The 25,744-nt window shown below is 36.8% G+C and overlaps 1 protein-coding gene and 1 long non-coding RNA gene across 17 annotated transcripts in view; one reads left to right on the top strand and one right to left on the bottom strand.

Moving 5' to 3' along the window:
* CDIN1 (CDAN1 interacting nuclease 1) overlaps positions 1-25,744 on the bottom strand; it is a 232,727-nt gene that overhangs the window by 110,950 nt on the left and 96,033 nt on the right. For 15 of the 16 annotated variants that reach the window (XR_012022674.1, XR_012022676.1, XR_012022673.1 and 12 more), the window contains 3 exons: positions 20,370-20,437; positions 8,541-8,606; positions 7,642-7,747 (listed from right to left, as the gene is read on the bottom strand). Coding sequence is in view for 11 of the 16 variants with exons in the window: in XM_072808852.1 (XP_072664953.1) it covers positions 7,642-7,747; positions 8,541-8,606; positions 20,370-20,437 (240 nt within the window). In the remaining 5 variants the exon portion in view is untranslated. The remainder of the gene's footprint in view (positions 1-7,641; positions 7,748-8,540; positions 8,607-20,369; positions 20,438-25,744) is intronic. The other variant, XM_072808859.1, reaches the window with a different exon arrangement.
* Positions 13,233-21,471, top strand: LOC140623005 (uncharacterized). The gene is made up of 3 exons (XR_012022679.1): positions 13,233-14,579; positions 16,415-16,482; positions 21,206-21,471. It is a non-coding gene; the product is annotated as an uncharacterized lncRNA (long non-coding RNA).

Below are 25,744 nucleotides of genomic sequence, written 5' to 3'. Positions count from 1 at the left end.
GTCATCTTCTCAACAATTCTTTGGTCCCCTGATTTTGGAAAACTGGCCAATATGCTTTTTATATACCTCCTCCCTGCCCAAATCTTGCACATACCTGAAGACGGTAATCATATACCTTTCTGAGAAACTATAATTCACTAATATTTCCCTACATGTTGATTCTCTTTCTCTTTATTCCTTCAACCCATTCCAGTGAGTTAACAACTGCCTCTTTACTGGAAATACAACTTTAAAAGCCTAAGGAATATTTCCATTCCTTATTTAGTTTTGGATTTAAAGTCAATATTGAAAACAATGAACAACAGCAGACAATATGAATTCCTTGGTGGGGAAAATTCTTGCATTTCACATTCCAAATGCAGAAGAAAACGTTATGAGAAATCATTCTTATAAAAGTACTACATACACAGCAGATGATTCCTTCATCCTTTTCAAATATTTCGAGGTTACTCCAGCTAATAACAATGTCAAGTATTTGTCTGGAACAACGGAATATCAATATCTTACCATAAGAGATTGAAAGCAAATTATTACATTCTACCTTTAGAGAAGCCCTCTCCAGTGCATTTACTAATTAGTCAATCTGTCTCTTGTTGTTGCTGATGACTACTTGTTAGTATACGGCAGCAGTGCCTTCTGAGCTGTTGTAATTGAAGGTTTGCAAGAGCTTCTATTGCTGAGGCACATACTCCAACTTAAGACAGATGTGATCAGCCTTGTTTTTAACGGAATAACTGGAAATCTGTGATTTAGCTAATTGCAGGCTTCCTGGAAGTATCTTAATACAGGAAAAACTTTGGGCATCCTGTGAAACATACCTTCCTTAACTGCTTGGCAGCTCCATTCTAAATGCCTCACCTCTCAAGGTAGCACAGACCAGAGAAAGCAATCACTAAACCATTGAGTAAATAACCAATCTTTAAAATATACTTAGAGGTAAGAACTAAAGTCAAATCAATTCTTGTGGCAGAGGGTATTAGAGCTTAGCATTGCCTCTAGGAGAGTAGACTCTCTGGAGCCAAAGGTTCAGAAATCTGACATATGGAACTCCGCTCTTAATTTTTTTAGTGATACATGGATGTGATCAAGACCATATTTCCTCTGGTGCTCATTTCCCCTTATATTCTAACACCAGTACAAAAAAATGACTTTGGAAGATACATGTACTTATTTTCTTTGATACTATTATTTAGAATCATTCAGGAGGTGTCCATGGCCTGGCCCAAAACTTGAGCATTCTGCTCTGGATCTCTTTGGTTGTATCAAACCTATGGGGTGAGGATTCTGCAGGACCAAGGGGACATCCCCACTTGCTCTATATTCCCCTAATCCCTTTCTAGACCACATTCCACATACCAGGGACCTTAGAACTTCCTGATCAATGCACCACAAGACCGCCCTCAAGGGCTGCATAGCCCTCTTTCTCTGGTTCATCTGCCTGATAAGAGGGCAGACCACCAGAATGTACATCTCTGTCCTGAAAGATGGCCAAGCGCAGTGGTTTGTGGGAAGGTACATGGTGCTGGATGTACAGAATGAGCGTGCTTGATAGCAGGGCCACTTATCCTGATGCTGCCACATTACGGCCCTGACATACAAGGAGGCTGCAAATTCTTAAGGCAAATCTGAACTTCCAGATCTCCCTGTAGGACAAAATACATTTTACTTTATGTCTGTTAACTTGATACACAAACTTAAATAGGCACATGGACTACATGCCTCCATATGTCCTCTTGCCCCAGGCCCCTGAAGTGATAGGGTAGGCCCAGTTTCATGTATCTCCTAAGGAAATGACAAAATATCTTCTGCTCAGGATCATTAAGACATACCATGTCAAATCTCAAAGGAGAGATTTGGCTGAAATTTTGTGAAAGCAAGTAATAAATACAAGTTTATAAATACTTACTTAAAAAACTTTATAATATGTGTTTGCCATTTATTAGTTGTGTTGTATTTTAAAACTCCTAGTGTAAATACACTGCATTCCATGAAATAGATCTGTGAAAGTCTATATAACTGAAAAGACTGTAGAAGTTCTTTTTCTTTTTTAATGAAGCATTTTTCTTTGTCTTTAGAGTGGCATTTTCAAAGAAAAAAAATTGAGCCCTATTGCAGTTGAATGTCACAGTTTCTGACAATCCTTAATGGAGGATTCAAAAGGTTGTTGTCTGCCATGCATCAAAAAATTCATCCATATATTCATCTGTTCAAATAAATATCTACTGATCACCTACTGGCACCTCCAGCAGCCAGGTATTCCAACCAGCTTTTGGGCATTTGATGACAGGTAAGACATATAGGTAAGATGAAACTCAATTTTAACTGGAGGAAGGTTACAAATAAGAAATTATAATATTTGACAAATGCTGTGAAATTATTAGTGGAACACAGGGCTGAATACCTAGCCCAAGCTTGGAATGCAGGAAGGTTTCCCAAAGAGATGTCAGTCAGCCCTCTGAGCAGTCCAGGAGGAATTTATGGCAAAGCAGGTAAATAAAAATGTCTACTTAGAAGATTTCTAAATTCCATCAGATCGTGATATACAGGAAAAACAGATACAGGGGAACTAATATTTGTTCACTGCCAAGTAATTCGAAAGTGCTTCCACGTGTATTAAATAACTCATCTTCATGACAACATGGTCAAGAAGGTATTACACCATTTTATGGGAGAAAACAAAGAGGGAGGTTGAGCTAGTTGTTCATAGTTATGGGACTGGGAAGTGGTATGGCCTGGATTCAAACCCAAGAACAAGAGAGATTCCCTTCATCATTTATTTCAAGGATCACTAAACTGGAAAATCATGTTGAAATAAAACTTTGCCTTGTTCTTGCCAGTCAGTAAGTGTTGATCCTCTTTGAGAGAAATGAAGATGTGTATTTACAAAGCATACTTCAGTTTTTCATAGATGCTACCGATGACAGCATGTCGGAGTGTGCCCGGAATGGCAGCTGGCAGGGTTGGACATGTAGTCGAGATTTCCATGTTCTTGATTGGTAGTTGTTGGGCACCGTGTGTGTGCTGCCTAATTGCTTGTGGAGCTTTGTTCTTTAGCGTCACTTAATATTTTCATTCAAATGGACCCACCTTATCTCCAAAAACTAAAAGTGAGCACAGAGTATCTGCCCCTCGTTCTTTGAAAGGCCATATGTATGGCATACATATGTATGTATAGAGCCCGTTCTATAATCTGGCCTCAGATTATGGAATTGTTTCCTTCTTAACTGTCATCATCAGAATATGAAAATACACTTAGTAATATAGATCAAATGGTCAAAGAACTCACTTTTTTGATTACAGAAATAGAATGAGAAAGCTTCCAGGGTGTTGACTATGCAAGAAAATATGGTTTTTATACAATCTGTATGTATAGCCCTATGTATATGGGATATACATTTATACATATATATACACATACACATATATGTGTGTATTTTCTATATAATCATATATATAGCCTTATATAATTTGGGGCTATATTATGGTCCAAATGATACTTCTCAGAGGCACTCTTTATTTCCTTTAACTCCATAAAAGTGGAGGCTTAGAATTTTGAGGAGCTATTTGATCAAGGTTCATAGCTGGGATAGGGGCCTGCTCACAGGAAAGGCAGCTTATGTTCTGTACTCAAAATCTGACTTTAGGGAATGTGATGACATTGCAAAACTTAAATTTTTCTGAGTTTAACTAAGTCAGGGAAAATTCTTGAAGCTTTGATTATTACAAAGGAATGAGGGGCATGCTGCATAGAGTAATTAGCAAGGGCAATATAGAAGGGAAAGCACTTTAATAAAGGCTTGTATTCAAACAAGTTGATGCTTATATGTTTCTTTGTTCACTCAGATAGGGATAATACTATGAACAAAAAGTCCAACCAAGTGAAGAGGGAGAGATGACTAAGGTGAGGCCATTTAGATGGAGTGGTCATTGAAGGTATCCTCGAGGAGAGGAATCTGAGCAGACACCTGAATTGTGCGAAGAGTTCACCATATGGAGATCCAAATGAAGAAAACTTCAAGTTGAAGAATTAGCCAGAATAAGAGTTCTGAAGTAAAAATAAGCAGTGTAGATTTAAGGAAGGCCCAGAAAGCCAACGTGGCTTCAGAAGTATAAGAGAGGGAGGGAGCCTTAGTTGAGGAGAAAGAGAGAGAAAGAGACGGGCAGGTGTACAGATAACAGGGTAGTGCAGAACCAGATCATGTAAGCTCTGAATGTTATGTGAAAGAGTTTGGATTTTATCTGCAATGTAATGGGAAGCCACTGAGGAATTCTGAGCAGGAAGTGATATAATCTGATTTATATTTCCCAAGAGTTGCTCTGGCTAGGGTAATAAAAATGGATCAGAGGAGTATAAAGGTTAATGTCTGGAGACCAATTTGGAAGCTACAGCAACAGTTCAAGAGATGATAACAGAGACTGAAGTGATGCCAGGTAAGAAGGTGATACTGGGGCATGATTTGAGATAAGACAAAGTTGGAATTGAAAGGACTTTTTGGTAGGCTGATAATGGGTTAGGTTTTTGTCCCAAGTATTTAGGCAAATTGTGGCATCATTAGTTGAGCTTGGGAGGAACTGGGGGAGCAAAAAGCCTGGGGAGGAAAATAAAAGGTTTAATCTTAGACATGTTAGGTCTGAGATACCCACTGGACATTCAAGAGGAGCTACTGAGTGGACGGCTGGATAAACAAATTTGTACTCAATGGAAATATTAGGGCTGGCAGCAAGAATTAGTAGATACTATTATAGAGATGGTATATAAAACTTTGATGAAATCTCCAGCGGAGACCCCTGGAAGTGAATGTAGATAACAAAGAGAAGAGTGCTGAGCACTGAGTTCCAGGGCCCTATTCCAGTGTAGAGCTGGAAGGAGGAAAAACCAGCAAAGCAAACAAGAGTATGCTACTGGGATGGCATAGAGCAACTCAGAAGAATATCTCCTGGAAGTCAAGAAAGGATGTTTTAGTAAGGAGGGAGGTTATGATCAACCTTGTCAAAGTTGCTAAATGGATGAGTAAGAATATTGACTTACACAAAAAAAGAAAGTCCTACAGAAACATTAAACTAAAAATTAAGGGCTCAGTAGTAGTTACTTATGTGAACAACTGGGCTTATGCAAAGTCATGATTCTACAAATATTAATTGAACAGTCTTATTGTAAAATCCAACATTTAATTTAAAAATAGTGTGACAATTTGATAACAGTGTTTATGTCAACTGGAGACTTATCACACAAATAAAGCAATTAGCCCAGGCGCCAACCAGCCAATAGCCTTCTTGAAAGGCTACCTACAGGTGGAAGAGATGATTTTCTCCACTCTGAACAATTTCAGGAATTACTATGTGAGTTGTGTTGAGGCAAAATATGAAGAGTAGGATGCCACACTTTCATAAATGGGCTAAGTTCTCCTGTCAAAATGCCTACCACTGGTAAGTCTGTATCACTGTTATAATCAAAATTTTATACCCAAGTAAATGCCTATATGTTCCTTTCTGAATGTCACCACTACTTCTATTTCTTGGCTTCTCTGCAGACATTTGGTAAAACTACTGAATTCTGTGTAGAGTATTTCCTCCTTGGATGATTTGGAACATTCAAAATCAAGGCTGGTGTTCCTTTATCACACAATATGGCCTAAATGAATCATGCCCCAAAACTGGTACATATTCAAAGAACATGTTTAGGGAATATAAACCAATAGTTGTGTAAGTAAAATATGATTAGAATAGAAAACGTAGCACACAACAAAATAATCTAAAATCTAGTCTAAAGGAAACTATTCAAACATCCATTGCTCAGATCCTCTCCAGGTGGGTCAATAATGCATAGGTGTCTGATTACTGTCTAGATTATTTAATCAGTCTCTAAAATAGTGAGTGCTAGGCACACAGTAGGCACTCAATAAAGATTACAGTTGTTTTAGGAAGAAAATACGATCTTAGAATTTTCAAGTGAGCTTTATACTCTTTGGAATTCCATTTCTAATTGCTCCTCATAAAAGACTTGACCAGTACCAAAGTGGGGGCACTGTCTCGGTGCATAATGGTTTTGTTTATCCATAAAGTTCAAAAGGCTTTAGCAACCTAAACTTACACAATTTGATTTTCTTGTCATTGCTCTCCTTATACCATCAAAGATGGTGCTTTCTTTCCTATTTCAAACTCATAAAATTGCTAAAAATCTAAAACTCAATTTGCCACATTACTGCTAATTTGAATAATGGCTGAATAAAAGATAGGGAACGCTGAAGCAGCATTGATTTCTAAAACATTTTGCACTTTCCTCCTCCCTGTAAAGTAAAGCTCGGATGCTACGCACAATTACACAAGAAAATCAAGAAAGCCATTACATTCAGCATTTTGTCATGATCATTGTTACCATGGCAAAAAGTGGGCTTAGTTTAGCACAGCTGCTACGGACGAGGTCTGCTGGCCTTTTGTAAAGCTGAGTAACAATCTAATACCAAATTCCGTAGCCTGTCACTGTTTTGTTTTTGTTGTTGTTGTTTTCCCCAGGATAAGACTACTGTGCACAGATGCTACTGTCTCATTCCTTAATGATCTGGGCCAGTGTCATCTTATTATTGTATTCTCACTGTGGGCCAGTGACTGAGGAACATTGTTAATCTAGAAAGGTTACCCCTTGCCCTACCTCCTGTTCTAAGGGGAAAAAATGTGTAGTGTGAAAACTTGACACTTCAATAATAGAAAAAGCACCAAGTTTCAACAGTTGTACTATAAATGACAACTGAGATATACTGGAAAGGGCATGAGTTTGGGAGTGAGAAAGACAAATGCAGCACGGCTAACTGCATGGCATATTATTTTCTCTCTGAGAATCGGTTATCTGTAAAATGGGGGGGGGGGCTACTTCCTTGTGAGGATTAGTTGAGAGAATACAAAGGCCCAGGCACACTGTGCATATTCAATAATAAAGCTTCCTTCCCTCCAACCCTTTCCTTTAATCCATGAGATTTCCATGCCTTCATGATGGTTGACTGAAGTTGGCAGGTAAACTGTTTTCTCTTGGAAGGCAAATCGTTTTGATATTTCTTACCTTTTGGATACTTTCCTCGGAGAGCTGAGGACAGGATAGTTTTAAATGACTTTAAATGACTGAGAATAAGCATATGTTACACATCAGAGGAATAAAAAGTCAGCATTGATATCATAATAGCCACCCTACCTTCCTATTCGTATTTTAAGTGATACCAACATTATTGCTGTAAAATGGGGAAGAGGAATATAGAGAGAGACTCCTCACTCTGGGAAACAAACAAAGGGTTGCAGGAAGGGGAGGTGTGGAAGGGATGGGGTGACTGGGTGACGGGCACATGATGGGATGAGCACTGGGTTTTATACTATATGTTGGCAAACTGAATTTAAATTAAAAAATGTAAACAAAAAAGAAAAGAGGGATACTAATTTTGACCTTGTGCAGAGATTTTTGGTTTTAAAAAAATGAAGTGACATTAGGAAAGCAGAGAAGTTTGAATTATCTGAGATGAATACATTAATCAAGTCTCTGCATTTACCAGAAACAAAGCCTAGCAGCATTTTTACCAGCTAAACAAAATACTGTTTTCTTAATGAGATTTCAGCTGTGTATCGTTTATCTTAAAGAGAAAAATGATGGGAACTTACCTATTCCAGTAGCTCCAGAACTGGTCGTGCAGGTAGGCATGGTGGCTACATTCATCACCAAATGAGGCTTTGCTTTCAATCCAGTGAATTATGTGCCCTTCCACAGCTAAAGAACAAAGCATTACTAATATGGAGCAGAGAAGGCAAGACTGGGAGATACTGAACTCAGTCTAGGCCTCTCTGCTTCACATGAATGAGCCGAAGCTCAGCCCTGGCTGATGTCGATGGTTATAACCACACAACCACGCATTGTACATGTTCTTTACGAAGACCACTGATGCTATGATCACATCCCTTTCATTTTCATCATCACTTTCAAAAGTCCCCTCCTGTCCTCCCACTGCCACTGCTGCCATAAGTCGACAAGTAACGTGAAAACAAACTCAAGTCAACCAGCCTGGCTTTTCAATGGGACCCTATTTAAAAATTCAGAATTTAGGAATGCCTGGCTGGCTCCACGGTTGAGCATCTGCCTTCAGCCCAGGGCATGATCCTGGAGTCCCGGGATCGAGCCCCATGTTGGGCTCCCTTCATGGAGCCTGCTTCTCCCTCTGACTGTGTCTTTGCCTCTTTCTGTGTATCTCTCATGAATAAATAAAATCTTTAAAAAAAATTCATCATTTAGATAAATGACCTGAAAAGTGGCACCCAAAACGTCTTCAGAAGACATGTTTAGCTCTCAAATATATGTGAATGTTTTTAAGGCAGAAGATTTCTTCTGAACCTATTATTTTCTGCTATTCTAAAATAATTTTTTTTCCCACAATTTCACCCTTTATTTAAAGCTGATCCGCTCTGGTAACATTTGCTAAAATTCACAAAAACTAAAAAAAAATTCTATGGAGAAAACACATCCCTTTTCCCTATAAACAAATGCATAAGAGAGTTTAAAGACTTACCAACTGGAACTTGTAAAATAAAGTCTGGTGTTTTGTCATAACCCTTTGCACGGAGCTGATCTTCATCTATGGGAAGAACAAATACTTATAACTGTTTCATTAACAAGACAGCAATATAATTGCTTTTCTTTCTTAAAAATTGTAAAAATTACTAATGCAGTCATACATATCTTTCTTATGCATGCAATGCTGTGTCAGAATAAATGAACTTTCTTAGCAAACCTGAAGCATAGATATAAAAATTCCTCTTTGTCCCTTCGGTATTTTTATGTCTTTATTATAAATATCATTAATTCAAGCTGTCACACACTACCTTTTTTGTAATTGAAAATACTCAAAATAATGAAATATACTTACTGATTAAAAGAAAAGGCTTTCACCACTGTGAATATCACTAATGTTATCAGCCAATATTGACAAGTTACAGTGAGGCACAAGCACAGTGGCCTTTACAATTATAGAACAAATGTTTTCATTAAAGCAATTAAGAAAGTTTAGTTTCAATTAGTATAACTATTCCTACACACAAGAACACAGAAAGGGCCAAGGACAATGAGATCACTACAGAGAATTAATTGCCCTGCTTAATTCCTTCGGTATGCCATTGTTTCTGGCATTTACCAGAGTTTTACAACTAACAATATGTAATTCTGAAAAGCAAATAGGCTTTGAGATGTTTTTCTAAGTCTGCTTGATTTCTTGATCCTCTGTAAATATCAACTATCCATGTAGAAGGAAAGGAGGCAGGAAACAGGGAGCTTGACAAAGTTGGAAAGAAACTAGCAAGGTGCTTGGTTTAAAAAAAAAAAAAAAATCTCCCAATATTTTCTAAATGCTGTCCTTGACTTCTAATGGCATTACAATGTGATTTCTGAAATGAGGAGTTCTCCATTAGATTTTGGAGTGACCTGGTCATTCAATTCCAGACATGGCTTTCTATCTTCACCCAACCTCAACTAATGGCCCAACCAAGTAACAAGGAAGGCTGTGTGGTCTCTTAACACCTACTGGGCTGTTGACATTGTCATGCATCCCGTTCGCCTGCCTGCATCACCTTTGATTAAAATTAATGGCCCATTCCCAGTGTTGGGTAGCTTATTTCCAATCCATTTGTCAGCCCAAGACAGTGGTTTCATGGCCAATGTTCAGAAACTCTGTTTTAGAACACTCTTGTGTACATCTTGAAAGGTCAGCATTTTAAATGTAAATAACCTTTTAATGACAAGACATACTTAAACTAGATGTTTAAGTTAAATTTTGTTAAAAGTGGATGTCCTTTATCCAGATTTGGGAGGATTGATGCCAGAATTTAGAACAATCTCCCCTCCCTGAAATTAAAAAAAAAAAAAAACAAAAAAACAACGAACTATTGAGATAAGGAAATACAAATTTAAGTAATTTTACTTAAAAACAATTTGGAAAGCTGGACTGCAGAAGAACAAGACTGGAACAAATTTCTCTCCTTTCAATATACTGGCCATGACGAGACTATTTCATGGAAAAGACATTAAAATCAACTCAAGTGCCTTGAACTGATGTTCCCCGTAGCTGATGAACAGTTTTAAATGCTGAGCTGACATTAAAAAATGGAGACTAATATTTTATTAAAACTATTCTAGCTTGATATACCTTTGTAGATGTTAAAAAAAATCTATTTCAGTAAGAAAAATGATTATGTTTCTTATAGCAGCTCAAAACAAAATTTCAAAGGTCACCAAGCTATCCAAATGCACATACTAAAACTCCTATTAAGGCAGCTGCACTCCTGTTCCTGTGTACCAAAATTATCAACATAATACCTACAGTTTAAATTCTGTCACTTACTTACTGTGAAAAAAAACAACCCAAAACATGGGCAGAAAACATCAGGTGCGGCAAGGGAATCTTTCCATCTTTCAGTGGAAAACTTTGAAGTATAACCATGCACTTTCTCACTCCACCTTTTCTCCCCACCTCCCTCCCTCTCTCTCTCTCTCCCTTCCAGGTTGAAATTGATCCAATAGTAATTGTACCCAAAGGATAGTTTCTAGAAGTCTGTGTCACCATTAGTGATACCACTTTTTTTTTTTTTTAAATAGCAAAGAGGGTGTTTCACACATCTGAAATACCATGTTACTTATTGGATCTCTTCTCCATTATTTACTAAACTCTCACTGCCTCACCATCCCTGTTTCTGCCTTCACATTGTTACTTTCATCCTAGATTTCCTAAAAAAGAAGGAAGAAACAATGTGGGCAAAGTTTAGAGGAAATGACAGCATGAGTATAGGGAGTAGCATTATGAGCAGGTGGTCCTGCTCACCTGCTTTAGGCCCCAGGAAAAGTATCTAGCATGGATCATCCCATTGGGAGAAGTTTAAGGTCAGCCCCATCCTTCTGGCCTCCTTTCCTGGCCTCTGCATTATGTTCCTTTCCTGGCGTCCAAATCTCGATTCCTTACCAACATTATCCAAACCACTGGGTATGGATTTCAATTTTGGTTGACCATCTTGTTGGGGTTCCAACTCCACAATCTTGAGGTTATGGCTCAGTCACCAGCCCACACTTCCCTTCTGCTTCATTCTGTCTTCATTCCTTGTCTTATTGTGCTTACTCCCTGTTTCCCACATACTGGGTACAAAGCATGTGCTCTGAAGACAGGGAGTGTTTCTTTTTTGTTTTTAAAACCTATCCATTACCCCACTCTTACCACCAACATGTGCTTTGTATTTAACACTCAAATGGCTAAGTGAAAAAAATACAAGTGCATTTGAAAGAATACCCATGTTTCCCACAAAGCCTACCTAGACTGAATTAATGATTTTCTTTCCTGATTTAACTTCTTATTAATCAGCAAGGCACAGGGACAACAAATGTGGCCCAAAGTTCAAAGTTTATTTGGTATCTTTTACTGCTATCTTTTATCCTCGGTCCCAATCTGAGGTTCATCTCTATCATCAAAGGAGCTGCATCCCTTTTTTCCTTAATACTCATGGGAAGTTATCCTACTTTCTTTTTTCTTTGATCTGCAATATTTTAAATAATATTGGTATTTTCTATTCCTTAAAGTATGTACAGAGTTCCTCACAAACAACAATCTGGGCCTAGTACCCCTATGGTGGGGCAGCTCTTTGGTTACTTTTCCCATTTCTTTGATGGCTACTGATCTGTAGATTTTTGTCTCTTCTACAGTCAGTTTTGGAATTTATATTTCCCTTGAGAACTACACCTTTCATGAAGGTTCTTATAGTTCTTTGTACATATTGGAGCCAAATGGTTACTTAGGGTTCTTTGAACTTCCCAAGTAGAAAACTGGATGTTTAAGTAACCTAAAGTGTTCTTTAAGAAAAAAAAAATCAGAATTTTTAAAAAAAGTATGAATATTAACTACAAAGGGCAAAAATGAGTAATAGCAATGTTTTAGAATAGCACCTTTGATATAACTTCCCAAAATGCTGGATCAATATGAAATCTATCTCCAATCCTGTATAACTAACTTATTTGGTGAATAAGCAGGCTCATATTTAAGGTGTATATTAAAAATGCCCAATATATTTCATAACTACCAAGCTTGTTAATGTCACAGTTCAATGTTCATTATCAGAATATTCTTGTTTAAAAGCAGACCTCTTAGGCTCGAGATTCACAAAATGTGGGATTTTTAGATAACGTGTGTGACTCATGAAACAGTATTTCTGAGCTTTTAAAGTCTTAGAGATTACTAGTTCAATATTCCAACTTACACATAAGTGGCCCAGAGGAATTAGGTGACTCACCAAGACCTAGGCCTCTCAGATGGCCAAAGATACAGGTAAGAGCCTGCGTGAATCACATTCTAGTTCATCCTAACAGACCACATACCATTTTTAATTATGGCAAATATTTAAATTTGATCACATGTGACTTTTATGAAGTAGTAAAAAAAATTCTTATTCTCCTCCTAGAGGATCTTGAAGCACAGGAGAGGTGATGGTCATCTGTCCCATATTATTTAGGTGCAATGTGCCTAAAGAGGAAATGAACTAGATAATCTTTTGATTTCTAGTATTTCAATGCCCTCTCTCCAACTCAAGTTTTTTAAAAAAATGAAACTGCATCCACTGATAAAACTGATATTACATTTTTAAAAGCAACCCAGATCTTCATTTATTTTTAAGTTGTCAGGCCTAACCTTTGGAGAATATTTTAAAAAAGGAATTACACATACGTACAGAACACTGTGAAAGTTTAATTTCTCAGGCCTTTTAATTATCCTCTCCTCTAAATGCCCTAAAATACCCCAAACAATTAGGTACTAATTACACAATTTCTTTTTCTAAAATAAAGGGCTGATTTTGATTCAGAGAACAAAACACATCTGAAACTAGTTACATATACTTAAGCATCATAGAGGGATATGAGAACTACCAAGGAAAAGTCTGAGGTTTTCATTTGTTTGTTTTATTAAAAGGCCTTAAAATTTTAAGAAATAGTTTTTTCCCCCAGGAAAATTATGCAAAATTCCAGTTCGTAACATCTGAAAATGAAAGGTAACATTCTGACGTGACCTTTTATCTATGCCTTTGTCAAAAGGTTTCAAAAATGCTAGATTAAAATACATTGTATGATAAAAAGCACTTAACACCTATTACATTTCTACTAAATTGAGGAAAGGCAAAGATATACATGAATACAAATGAAAACTACAGTATATTTTTCTATTCTAGTATTTTGTTTTTGTTTTTCTTTTTTTCCCCAGACACTCTTATGCGATACCTGGAGCCATGACCTTTGTATCCATATTTTTATGTTCTCAGAGAATGAGTTACACAGTCTTTTCTACTCAGTGTAAGAAGTCAGCAATGTTTCAGTAATGGATGTTACTATGATAGGCATATTATGTGCAAAGGTACACAGAACAGATATGCATTTAATGGGGAGACCCACAGCACAGATAAATGAAATCTTTAGAGAACCTCAAATTTCATTACAACCATTAGTTTCAACCTTTTCCCCCAAAGCCTCTTATCAAAGCTACTAACGGAATACAACTGACTGCTTTGACCTTGTCCTTTGTTTATGTCTTCAGGGGACAATACTAGTGAAAACTGAAGTGCCCTAAAGATAGGAAACAAATGGGAGGTCACAAAGCCGGGACTGTACAAAGTGGAGCTGAGCCGGCTGGTCCCTGCCAACCAGTGGCTGTGGAGACAGGAGATACGATTGTCAACAATAGAAGCAGAACTCTTCTATATTGTATACAACATTCTGAAGTCTTTGGGTTTCATGCCACAAAAAGAGGGATACACCAGAATGGTAGAGTGAGTTGTTGGAAAGGCACTGACTGGGGCCAGTTTCCTTTAAACAGAACAAGGGCATTGGACGGTCACTTTTCTTTCCAGCTCCCAAATTCTGAGCAATGTTAGCCCTTATTCCAGTTTTTTTGTTTGTTTTTGTAGCTGTAGTCATTGATGTCAGACCCTTTTGCAGGGCCAACTCCATCTGTCCCAGAACCAATCTCAATGAAGAAAGGAAAAACTAGCAGTTCTGAGACAAAAAAGGATCTTCTACATACACACACACTCTAGAACAGTCTCACAACACACTTGACTCCCAGTGCCTTTTGATTTTGGGGACTAAAGCGCCAACCTGCAATTAATTTTCTGTGGAGTGAGATATTTGATTTTTTTTTTTTTTTTTGTCCTGCATCCCATTCTGTCTGGCACTGCCATCCTACTCTTACAATATGATTCTGGTGAATGACCCAATAATGTAACCCCCGAAACCATCAACTTCAGGGGTAGACACTTGTAGCTGATTAGAGCCCTTCCTCAGAACCACTATCTGAAAGAATAGAATCACAAAAGAGAATCAGTGACTTGTTTCTGGAATTAAGAAGTCTTAGGAATAAGCAAACTAGCAACTAGGAGGGATCATCTTTATTGCCTAAGAATGAAGCCAACACAGAAAAAAGAAGAGGGAGAGAAGAGATATTGATGACATTGCTTTTTGTATTCTGGATTCTATACACACCAGAAGCAACCTTCTCTCCTTTGGACTTTCCAGATATACTGTTAAACCAGTAAGTTCCTCTTGAGTATGTGTAGAATTTAGTTTGATTAGATTTTGGACACAGCCAAAGGAGTTCCAATATCTCATCATGTGGCCAGGAAAGCAGACAATCAGCAGACATAATGAGGGAGGGGCCCAGGGCAGAAAGACTATTATAGTAAGTGGACAGGGCAACCTGTCACCAAAGTTCCAGAGAGTGTGTTGTCTTCTAGCAGCATCTCTCTCTCTCTCTCTCTCTCACTCTCCATGGTTCTTTCCTCTTAGTCCCAGGGAGAAGCACACACAGCATATTCAGTAGGGGAGGAGGAGGATCCTGCACCATGACAATTTCCCCAGGAAGGAAGGACCCAGTTCCCCTATCCCATTTCCAATATCATATTCCCATTATTCTGAAATCTGTATCTTATTTTCAACCTTCAGAGAGACAGGAATTTAAATACCTGATACCTTATGAAATACCCAACCATGTCAATTCTCTTCAGCCTATGTAATCATGTTTTATTTCTAGTTTCTTATTCTCTACTGCTAACATCTGCACATAAACACAACCTTAGCACTCTAAATCTCATCTGTTCCCGCTGCCTGTTCTTCACTTGAAGTCATAATCCCTTGTTTGTCACATCATAATCACTCCCCCAACAGAGCACTACTGCTTCAGGTGGGGAATGAAACAGCAGGAGCAGATGAACTCTTAGAAACAAAGATCCTCATTTACTTATTTTTTTTCCAGCAAGGGCCATCCCTCACTAAGCCTACCTGGCTTTACAGATTATACCCTCCTGGAGTCCCACAGAGTAATACACGAATGCTAGAAAAGCACCTATGATATGCTGGTTTGCCATAAAGCAAGACCAAACACAGGAGGGTGAGGCATGGATAAAGCAACTGCCTCTCAGGTGTCACTCAAAATAATTGTTAGCTTCTACTAACAGGGCAACATTCACTGGCAAGAATAAAATATCTCCAGAGCCACCCTTATTAAGCCAAATGTAACAAGAATTTGCACCACACAGTGGCTGTGGGAGCCCCTAATGAAAGTCCCTCTGACCTGGAGACATGCCAGCCCATGGAGGATGAATGGTTTGTCTCCAGTCTCTGGGATAAACTCTTTCAGAGCCTCTGACAATGCAAACAGTCTTGTCATCTTCTTACTATCCCTGTATTTCTTTCCTCCCTTGTCTTTTGTCCAAAGCTCCTCCTTACCCCTGAGAAGAAGGTGGGGGGCCTCATTAATCACTGGAGAGATAAAAATCACAACATCTCCATCAGTAGTTATAGTATATTTTCTATCTTGATATTAGAAATGGAACAAACCCTTAGTAGAGGAGATAAGGATGATTGCAATGCTTGCTGGCCAACTTAATAAAGGTTAGGAAGGGCTCTTTGTGCATCTACGCCAAGGAACAGGCAGCAGGTTCTTCACATCTCAGACTTTTAAGTGCTGATAAAGAAATGTTAATTCTATATTAACAGTCCTTGGAAAGAATGGATATGAACTTACCTGAAACTTATTTGAAATTTTTCTGGAAGGCTCTATGTTTGATTCAACTTTTATTTTTTTAGTCCCTAATGGTGCCTGCTTAAACTAAGTAACGTAAAAGGTATCAGTCTGCTGAACCAACAAAAGAAAAGGTTGGTTAGCATAGAGTAAGATGACCAAACTAATGAGCTCACCTAGCCAGACTAGATGCACATGGTAACAGGAATGTGCTGGTGAGACAGCAGATGAGTAAGTGAAATTCTATCACCACTTCAGGAAAGGTAGCTTATGAGCCAGGAGTATTTTCTTTCAATGTAAAGGGTAGCTATTGATTTTTAATATAATCTATATCTTTCTTTCAAAAGTTTAACAGAAGGAGCATGACAACAGTCTTGGATGTATTTATTTTCATTATCAAGACCATCTCAGTAAGGTAAGGACTTATTGAGATGCACCAGAGGTGGAACCATATTCTTACTGGGTTGGACACAGCAATAGTTTGCACCACTGTAAGCATCCAGAGGGTACGGAATGCTTATCATCATTTTCATACTAACTAGTATAGAAAACACACTCAAAAAAGTTAGTTAAAAATAATGCATGAATAATAAATAAATAATTATAAGAACTCTGAGAAATTGCTAGAAATTACCTGTATACATTTGTTTACATCTTATCTCCCTACCTGACTCCAGAAAGGCAGGACTTCATCTGACTTAATGTCTAGTTCCTAATAAATACTACCTAACTTAATCACTTATTTTTGGAATAAACGAATAAGTGTATGAATAAAATATATTTTTTTAGTTGGAAAAACTAAACATTTATTCAACTTTGATTTCTCTGAATACAATGTATTTATCCCCAGAAGTACAAATGGATACATTTATAAAATAGGATAAATCCAAGAGTATACACAAATCTTCAATGAAAATGGCTCTTCCTTTTTTCTTTCCAATAGTGTCCAGTTAAATCTTGTGCCATACCAATTGCTCAGTATATGGTTATGGATCAAGGAAATTCAAAATATTATTAGGGTTAAGACAAAGGTTATTTTTATCTTTTCTTTCTTATTGGTAAAAGAGGTCACATAAAATGCATATTTTATAAAATTACATATAGAGCACAATGAATGGAGAATTTAGAATAGGATAAAGACTTTCAGGGAAGTCATAATTTTTAAGGAGAGTTAATATGTAAAAATAAGAATCCTTGTCTTTTGAACGTAGTGGCCAGATTCGAAACCAACAGAATGAGAAAGAGAAACAGAAAAAGAGAGAGAAAGAGAGATCAATTTTACTTTTGCTTATAAAACAAAGTAAAACAAACATGTTTGTAATGTCTCTGTAACAAAATTCAGGATGTATATACATATGTAAACAAGAAAATATCAGATTAGTGGCCTATTTATAGACCAGTATTTTTTTTTTTGGTTGATTTAAAATGATAATCTATCTAAATTTACCTGGCATAGTACTTTAGATCTAATTAATCACTGTAAAGGGGTATTTACAAGGTAAAAGAAAAACCCTAGAACAGTATTTCACACAAGGCTTTGAATTTTCATGCTTTAACTTGTAAATAAACAAGTAATAGTTCAGTACTATATTAAATGCTTAAAATGCGCAGAATAAATTACCTTCTTTGTATGCTACTGCTAAGAAAATGCTTAAAAACAGCACTGAGCTTATAGAGTCAGCTAAACATCCTATAATAGGATGTATAATTTGAACGATGTTCAAATAAACATCGTTTATTTGAAAGATCAGTTAAGTATGACCTTTGGGTATGCTTCAATAAAATAATTATCTAAAAAAATAAAATAAAATAAAATAAAATAATTATCTCTAGACTCTATAAGCACAGAGAACTAGATGAGACCCATGAAGAGTAAGTCCCCTTTCTGAACTTGTATGCAAGTGCTAATGACTCCTTGGCCATGTTTCTGCATTGTCTTTGCTGGCCATGGTCAATCCAGTTTAACACAGTTCCCAGAATCAAGGGAGGTAAGGACCTGGGACTCAGTTTAGACCACATGTAAGTCTTCTATTCTTCTTCCCTTTTGGGGGTCTTCCAGTCCTCAGGAAGGAAGCAGAGCAAAGCTAGGCTAAGCAAAGAAATGGTGTCAAGGGCCTGACTACCCATTAGCATATGATATCAAGAGAGTAACATCAAGCAGTCCTGGATATATGACATCTTAGTTGGTGACTTAAAAACAGTAAAATCAATTTGGCCATGCTACATTGCCACAATCTGAGTGATCAATGTGATCACACATATTGAAATGCCATAGTTCTAAGAAAAAAGTCATGGTGCATCAAGGGTCATCCATTCCAATTGGTTCTGAGACATTATACATTCTATGTCTGGTTAGACTTTATTTTCCTGCAAGATTGTTTCTTGTTTGTAGTCCTCTTCAATGGACAGAACTAAGAAATATGGGTGCTATATGTGCATACACGGATACATATAAATATGTATGTTCATATACACACATATACAACTATATACATATTTAATTTTTTAACCTAACTGACCCGTGAATTTATGCTGTTACTTCCATTTTTTGGATTAGATTTAAAAAGGTGATTTCTAGGGGCACCTGGGTGGCTCAGTCAGTTAAGCATCTGATTCTTTTTTTTTTTTTTTTTTAAGATTTTACTTATTTATCCATGAGAGACAGAGAGAGAGGCAGAGACATAGGCAGAGGGAGAAACAGGCTCCCTGTGGGGAGCGTGATGCGGGACTAGATCCCAGAACTCCAGAATCATGACCTGAGCCAAAGGCAGATGTGCAACCACTGACACACCCAGGTGCCCCAAGCATCTGACTCGATCTCAGCTCCAGTCTTGATCTTAGGCTCATGAGTCAAGCCCTGTATTGGGAACAATTTATTAAAAAGTAATTTAAAATAAATAAAAGATATAAAAATAAAAGATGATTTCTATCTAATTTACCTTCCTTCCCTAGGCTGAACATTTCAGCTGTCCTTACGTGAAAAAACGTGCTACTCTTACAGACTGAAATTTAATTCACTAATTTGAGGCCATTTTCTTAATTTATCAACTTTCTTTAGAAAATAGAGAATTGAGATTATTTTTGAGATCTCTTACCTTAAAATTACCAATAACCTTAAAACACACTCAACTCCATTCTCCAGTTCATTAATAAAAATATTGAATGCTAAGGCTTAAAACGGACTTTTTGCAGGCCTGTCTTCAACATCCTTCCCTAATTGATGTAAGACCATTCTGTGGACTTTCTTTGGCCAAATCTTTATCCATTCTGGAACAAAGGTTGTATATATAATCTAATATTCTGTGATTTTTTTTCAACCTAAAAAAACCCCACTATGCTAACTTAAATATCTACATAAAACATGTGCACTGGGGATCCCTGGGTTGCTCAGTGGTTTGGCGCCTGCCTTTGGCCCAGGGTGTGATCCTTGAGTCCTGGGATTGAGTCCCACGTCGGGCTCCTTGCATGGAGCCTGCTTCTCCCTCTGCCTGTGTCCCTGCCTCTCTTTCTCTCTCTCTCTGTGTCTCTCATGAATAAATGAATAAAATCTTAAAAACAACAACAACAACAGATGTGTACAATGCACATTTAGGTTTGCATAGAATCTTTAAAATTACCACATTTACAATGGAGAAGAGGAATTAATTCATTGTAGAGTGCTTTATGGTTTCTGTGATCAGTTATCACATGTATGCCCTTCAAGGCTTAATTTTAATGCTTCAGATGTTGAAAGAAATAATAATCTGTAACAAGATTCCACATTGGCACACACACTAAATAACAAGTCCATGTACACTCGTGAGATTTTAAAAAATCACTATATCTATGGTGACAATGTCTCGCATAAAAATAATAAAAGCTTAATATTTAGCTTTCAAGTAAAAGGACACTCTGATTCCATACATGAGACAAACATATCCAACATGAATTTTTCTAACTATCCTTTTTAACATATAAAACATTTTACAGACAATATTTCTTTTGTTTCTTTCTCTCATAAAGCCTAGATTATTGCTAATATCTCATGACACCAAAGGTAATACTGCAACAGATATTAATGCATTTTTTCAGCCACTTATTCCATAAAATATTAATTGCAAGCCTGTGCACGTGCTGTATATACAGGGATTAGGTAACTGAGTTCCTGCTCAGTTCTAAATCAATAAAAGATAACATGCACAGCATCAATCATCGTTCCCTCTTCCTTTAGTACATACTAACTGCGAGTGGAAGATTTAAAAAATATATATTTAAGCACTTATGGAGATATTACAAGCTAGAGAGAATGTAAGTAATACCTACCTAGGAAGGACAGGTTTTTCTCCAGAAGCAGGTCTCTCAGCAGGACTTCATGCTCATGACCAATGGCACTGAGAAGTTTGTTAAGGAGGGTAACACAGGTGGAATTATACAATCAAAAATATGCTAATAACAGGTCTCTACTGAGATGAAATAGAAAATAGAGTAATCATAGCAACTATTTCCACCTTTAGCCCACATCTCTGAGGAATGAGATTTCTACATACATGCCCTCCTTTAAATGATTCAATGGAATCTTCCAATTTCTATAATGTTTATATGCATTTGGGCAAATAAAGATTTGTAAATGGATGTGTACCTTATCTTCTTTTGAAAGGAGGGAGGGTCATTTGAAACATCCTTAGTAGGTTAAAAATCCCTCAATTCAGTTTAATACATTTATTAAACACTTACTAAGCACAGCAAAGAATACCTTTAAAGCTAAGGAGTTTCCAGTCCTACTGAGTTCCATAAATCTTCTACGAATCCATACTTCCATACTTGTCCCACAGCCAGCATTTCTAGCCCCTGTCCCACTTTCAGCCTATGGTTGGTGATCTTCTGTAATGGGGGAAGCCAAACAGCTGACTTGTTGAGAATTCTATACACTCTGGAGGAAAGAGTGCATGTTGCAAAGGGCTGTGGGTTAGGGTGCAGGTGCAGAGGCTGCTTCAAGTCTTTCTCTTGTGTGTGCGAGCACACACATACTACCATATGCATAGAAATAGATATGTACAGGCACACGTCAATTCTTTGAATGATTACTAGGAGTTAGGCACTATGTTAAGTGCTTTATATATGTTACTTCATCCTTAGGTTTTATCATCCTTATTTTATAGATGAGGAAACCCAGGCTTGGTTGGAAAAGAATCTGCACATAGTCATACGGTTCACATGTGGCAAAGCAGAGGATCAGAATATGATATCGACAAAGCCTTTTGTATGACCTCCATACAACTTCTTGAAAAAATATTAAAATTATGTAAAAATAATTGATTCTAGCTAATATTTCTTAAATACTGTACACTAAGCCTCGGTCTTAAACACTTGGGGTACCACCATTTTTTTTTGGTAAGTCCTCAATAAACTTTGGTTATTTTATTGTGATAGTTTCACAGCTTCATTACATTTAGCTGCTCACACATGCATATACCATTTGTTTCACCAACATCTTTGGTTACTAACAAAACCACGCTGTTCAAACCAGAACATAGAAGTCATGGACTTTCTCTTATAAACCTCTCAATACATTGGCAACTCTTGTTGGTGTCAACTTAAAACTAAATACAATAATTCACCAAACTTTTACTACTTACTCTGCTACCATCCTAGCCTATCATTTGTAAAAACTTTTTTAAATTAAAAAAATTTAACTACAGTATATTTAAAATACTTAGTGTTCTATTAGTTTCAGATGTACAATAAAGTGATTCAATACTTCTGTACATCACCCAGTGCTCATCACCAGTGTATTTCTTAATCTCAGCACCTATTTCACCCATCCTCTCACTCACCACCCTTCTGTTCTCTATAGTTAAGAATCTGTTTTCTTGGTTTGTCTCTTTTTCCTTAGCTCTTTTGTTTCTTCAATTACATATATGAATGAAATATGGTATTTATCACTGGCTTACTTCACTTAGCATTATACTCTCTAGATCCATTCATGTCATTGCAAATAATTTCATTCTTTTTATGACTGAATATTCCATTGCGTGTGTGTATGTGTACATAAACCACATCTAATTCCTATCTATTGATGGACACTTGGGCTGCTTCCATATCTTGGCTATTGTAAATAATGCTATATAAACATAGGGGTGCATGTACCCCTTCGAATTAGTGTTTTAGTATTTTGGGGTAAATATCCTGTAGTGTAGTCACTGGATCATAGAGTAGTTCTATTTCTAACTTTTTGAGAAACCTCCATACTGTCTTCCACCATGGCTGAGCCAGTTTGCATTCCCACCAACAGGGCAAGAGGGTTCCTTTTTCTCCATATTCTCCCAACATTTGTTTCATATGTTATTGACTTTAGCCACTCTGAGAGGTGTGAGGTGATATCTCACTGCAGTTTTGATTTGCATTTCCACTTGGGGTATCATCTTCTATAACATTCACCACCACCACATAAATAGGTACTATTACTAGTCCCATTTTTGTGATTATGGAAAGCAAGTTTCAAGAAGGCTGAGGAACTTTCTGATGGTCGCATGACTGGTAAATAATTAAATCAGGATTAGGACTTGGAATTCTGTTCTATTTTTCCAAAAGGATGAAACTGCACAAAGTATGAAAAGGAGTGTTATCCTATTCTGATACTTTGATTCTGTCAAAAGCATTTGGTATAAATTATCTGACTCTCCAGTGGATAGTGTCAACTTGGTCGTATCACTCCTCAGCTTAACAGAGACCCTTTGATTCTGATCATGCACTGTAAGAGTGCAATGCAATTTAAAAGAAATAAAATGTATGCATTTTTGTTTAAAAAAATCCTAGAGAATTATCTACCCTTTATCAACACACATTTAAATCATAATTCAAGAGATGTGGCCACTCATGTCCACTGTCAAAATGAGCCCCAATTCATCATCATTGCAATTTTCCTTGCTGTCCCCTCCCCCAACCATGCATGTAGCTGTGCTTATTTAATTTCTAATTGGAACCAGAATAAAGGAACGAATTTTCAAATCACAAAATTTTATACATGTGCAGAGTCCAGTGAAGACATTTGATGAATACCTCTCAGTGGTCTCTCATTATTAGGGGCATCCCACATGTTAGAACTCAATTATTTACTTCTGATCCACATAAATGCGCTCTCACTTTTATTGTTGTAAATTATTTACATCTAAAATGTTGAATCATGAAATTGAGGTTACTGATAGTACAGAAATGAAACCCACAGCATTTTAAGCTTCCTGGATCATTATCTTTCCTTGCTTCTCTGTTTAGGTCTTTGTGTAATAGCTGTGTCCTGGAGTCACACTTTGGAAAGTAGAAGTGGCTGGCTTCTCACACCTTTTGTGTCAGTGAATATATTTGTGGCAGGAAAGGTGTGGATGGACATGGCTATGAAGGAAAAAATGTCATAGATGCCAAAAGAAAAAGAAAGCACAATGGCAAGTTATACACTCTATGCTACTGTGCTTTTTGTGGTGTCTTATTTATAAATGACCAATTTCCTTTATTCTACTTACAAAAATGTCTACATGTAACATTTTCATAATGGAGTAAAAAGATTTTGCACCTATTCTATTTACTAAATGTGTACTTTCTTTCTTACAAAATGATGTAATTCACCAACAGTAAGCAATGTAAACATTACTAAATTATCAGAACAACATACAAATAGCATTTTCACTCACATGGAAAACAACTAATTTTTATTCAGTGTGAAATAAAGTAATTCCTGTGGATCAGTCTAGGAAACATCTATGCAAGTATATTTACATTATATGAAACTGCTACTGCCTCAATGTAAAAATAAAATCAGTTCTCTATAAATTTCCCAGCTGGTTTCATTTTGTATGGTAAAAGCAATCACCGATTTGAAATTTGGGAAAGACATACTTCTTGATTATTCTTTGCTTGATATAAACATATATAAAATACAAGGTCTAGGAAACAAAGCTTATAAAAACAGTAGTTTTACTGGCAATAGGCACAATGGAACTGCAAAATTATAATCAAGTCAGTGAATGCAATTTATAGACATACATCATTATCTTTATCAATTGAAATCATGTACTACATTAAATTCTACTGGCAATAACACAGCCAAAAAAGAAAAGTGAATGATGGCAAAAATGTAAAGAAAATACTCTGAACAGAATTTATAATGCTCTATAAGCAGAAAACACTTAGACTTTGTCTATAATAATACCTATTATTGATGTATGGCTGTGACCATGGGGCAAAACTTGTAAATAACCTCACAAGCCATTTTCTTAGCCAGCAATACAGCAATCTAGTTTCCCGTAAGCATCTCAACTATTACTGAAAAATAGCCTCCTGGCATTTACAAAGCAGTTGACTTCATACTTTAGTCCATGCATATATAATTAGATAGTTATATTTAAAATCAATATGCAATCCTTCAAAAGACATTATGCTTTTAAAACCTTAACTTTAAATTGATCTTTAACTATTTTATGTGCTTTAAAATTAACATGTAATTCTGCCCCAGATAACAAGATGGTGTTAGTTGCTGTACAAATGTGCTAAACTTTACCGCGGTAGCAACATGAGGTTGGCACTCCTACACTTTCCAATGCTATCATTAATTTTATATTGAAAATAGAAGTATGGCAAGCTATGACAGTGCTGTGATTTTATTAATTTAAACGACACTGGGGGGAAACAGACTTGAAGAATAAACACATAAAGGGCTATAACTTAGGGAGTGAATATTCTTATAAGAGGGCTCTGTTAAGAGATTATTTTTAAAAGGTTAACTTTATGAAAAAAATGAGTGAGTTTCTTTACAAAAATTTTATGGACTCTAAGCCTTTGTAAAAATAAGGTGGGATAAACACACATGCAGGTGCGTGCACGCGCATACACACACACACACACACATACACATTTGACTTTCAACAAAAAAAGGTTTTTAACAGAAAGCTTTTTGACTGGTAGCACTGAGTCTCAACTGATCACAGTGCTATCCATACTCACGAAACCTCTGTTAGGAAGGTCATATTATGGTATTAAGAAATGCGAGACTCATGGATTTAGGTGCAAGATAATTTTCATTAAAAATTCCTAGTTACTGACTCCTTAAGTAGCATTTTTCACTGAGGATCATCAAAATCCTTAGTATTGCCATGATGCTACTAAATGTATGGATGGATGAAGGACGTCCTCTTTCATGAGGTAGTGACTATCTGCTCGAATCCCGTTTTGAGAAGTAAGCATTAACTCTTTGGTAATCCTGATGTCTTTAATTAAGAATGACTGGAAATCTGTTTTCAAAGCTTCAAGTTCACTCCAGAGGGAAAAATTAGCCTGGTTTTTCTAAAGTTGTTTATTAGGGATCCAAATGGCAGTTCAGATTGTAATCAGCCTCTGAGCAACAAGAATCTACTCCCCTTTCAGATATGATGGTCTCTGTGGTATTTTAATTGCATCATCCTTGAACTCTAGGCTCAAAATTTATTCTAGGAAACTCAATTGCATTTGGCTTTTTACACAGAAATCCATTCTATTTTTCCAAACGTTCATTGGGTTGGTGAAATACATTCCCAGACAGTAAGTTCTGAGCCCAGTGACTCTGTACCTTTAAGGTCTCTGAAACCCGGGCAGTTTGAGATAAGCATGTGAATGTAACCTGCTGAACTGACAGCCTCCAGTGGCCCATCTGATTTTCCTTAAGCTGGAGA

The sequence above is a fragment of the Canis lupus genome, chromosome 32, assembly GCF_048164855.1.
Source record: "Canis lupus baileyi chromosome 32, mCanLup2.hap1, whole genome shotgun sequence".
NCBI classification, from domain to species: domain Eukaryota; kingdom Metazoa; phylum Chordata; class Mammalia; order Carnivora; family Canidae; genus Canis; species Canis lupus.
The sequence above is the reverse complement of the archived record's forward strand: the minus strand, read 5'-3'. Positions and strand labels throughout refer to the sequence as shown.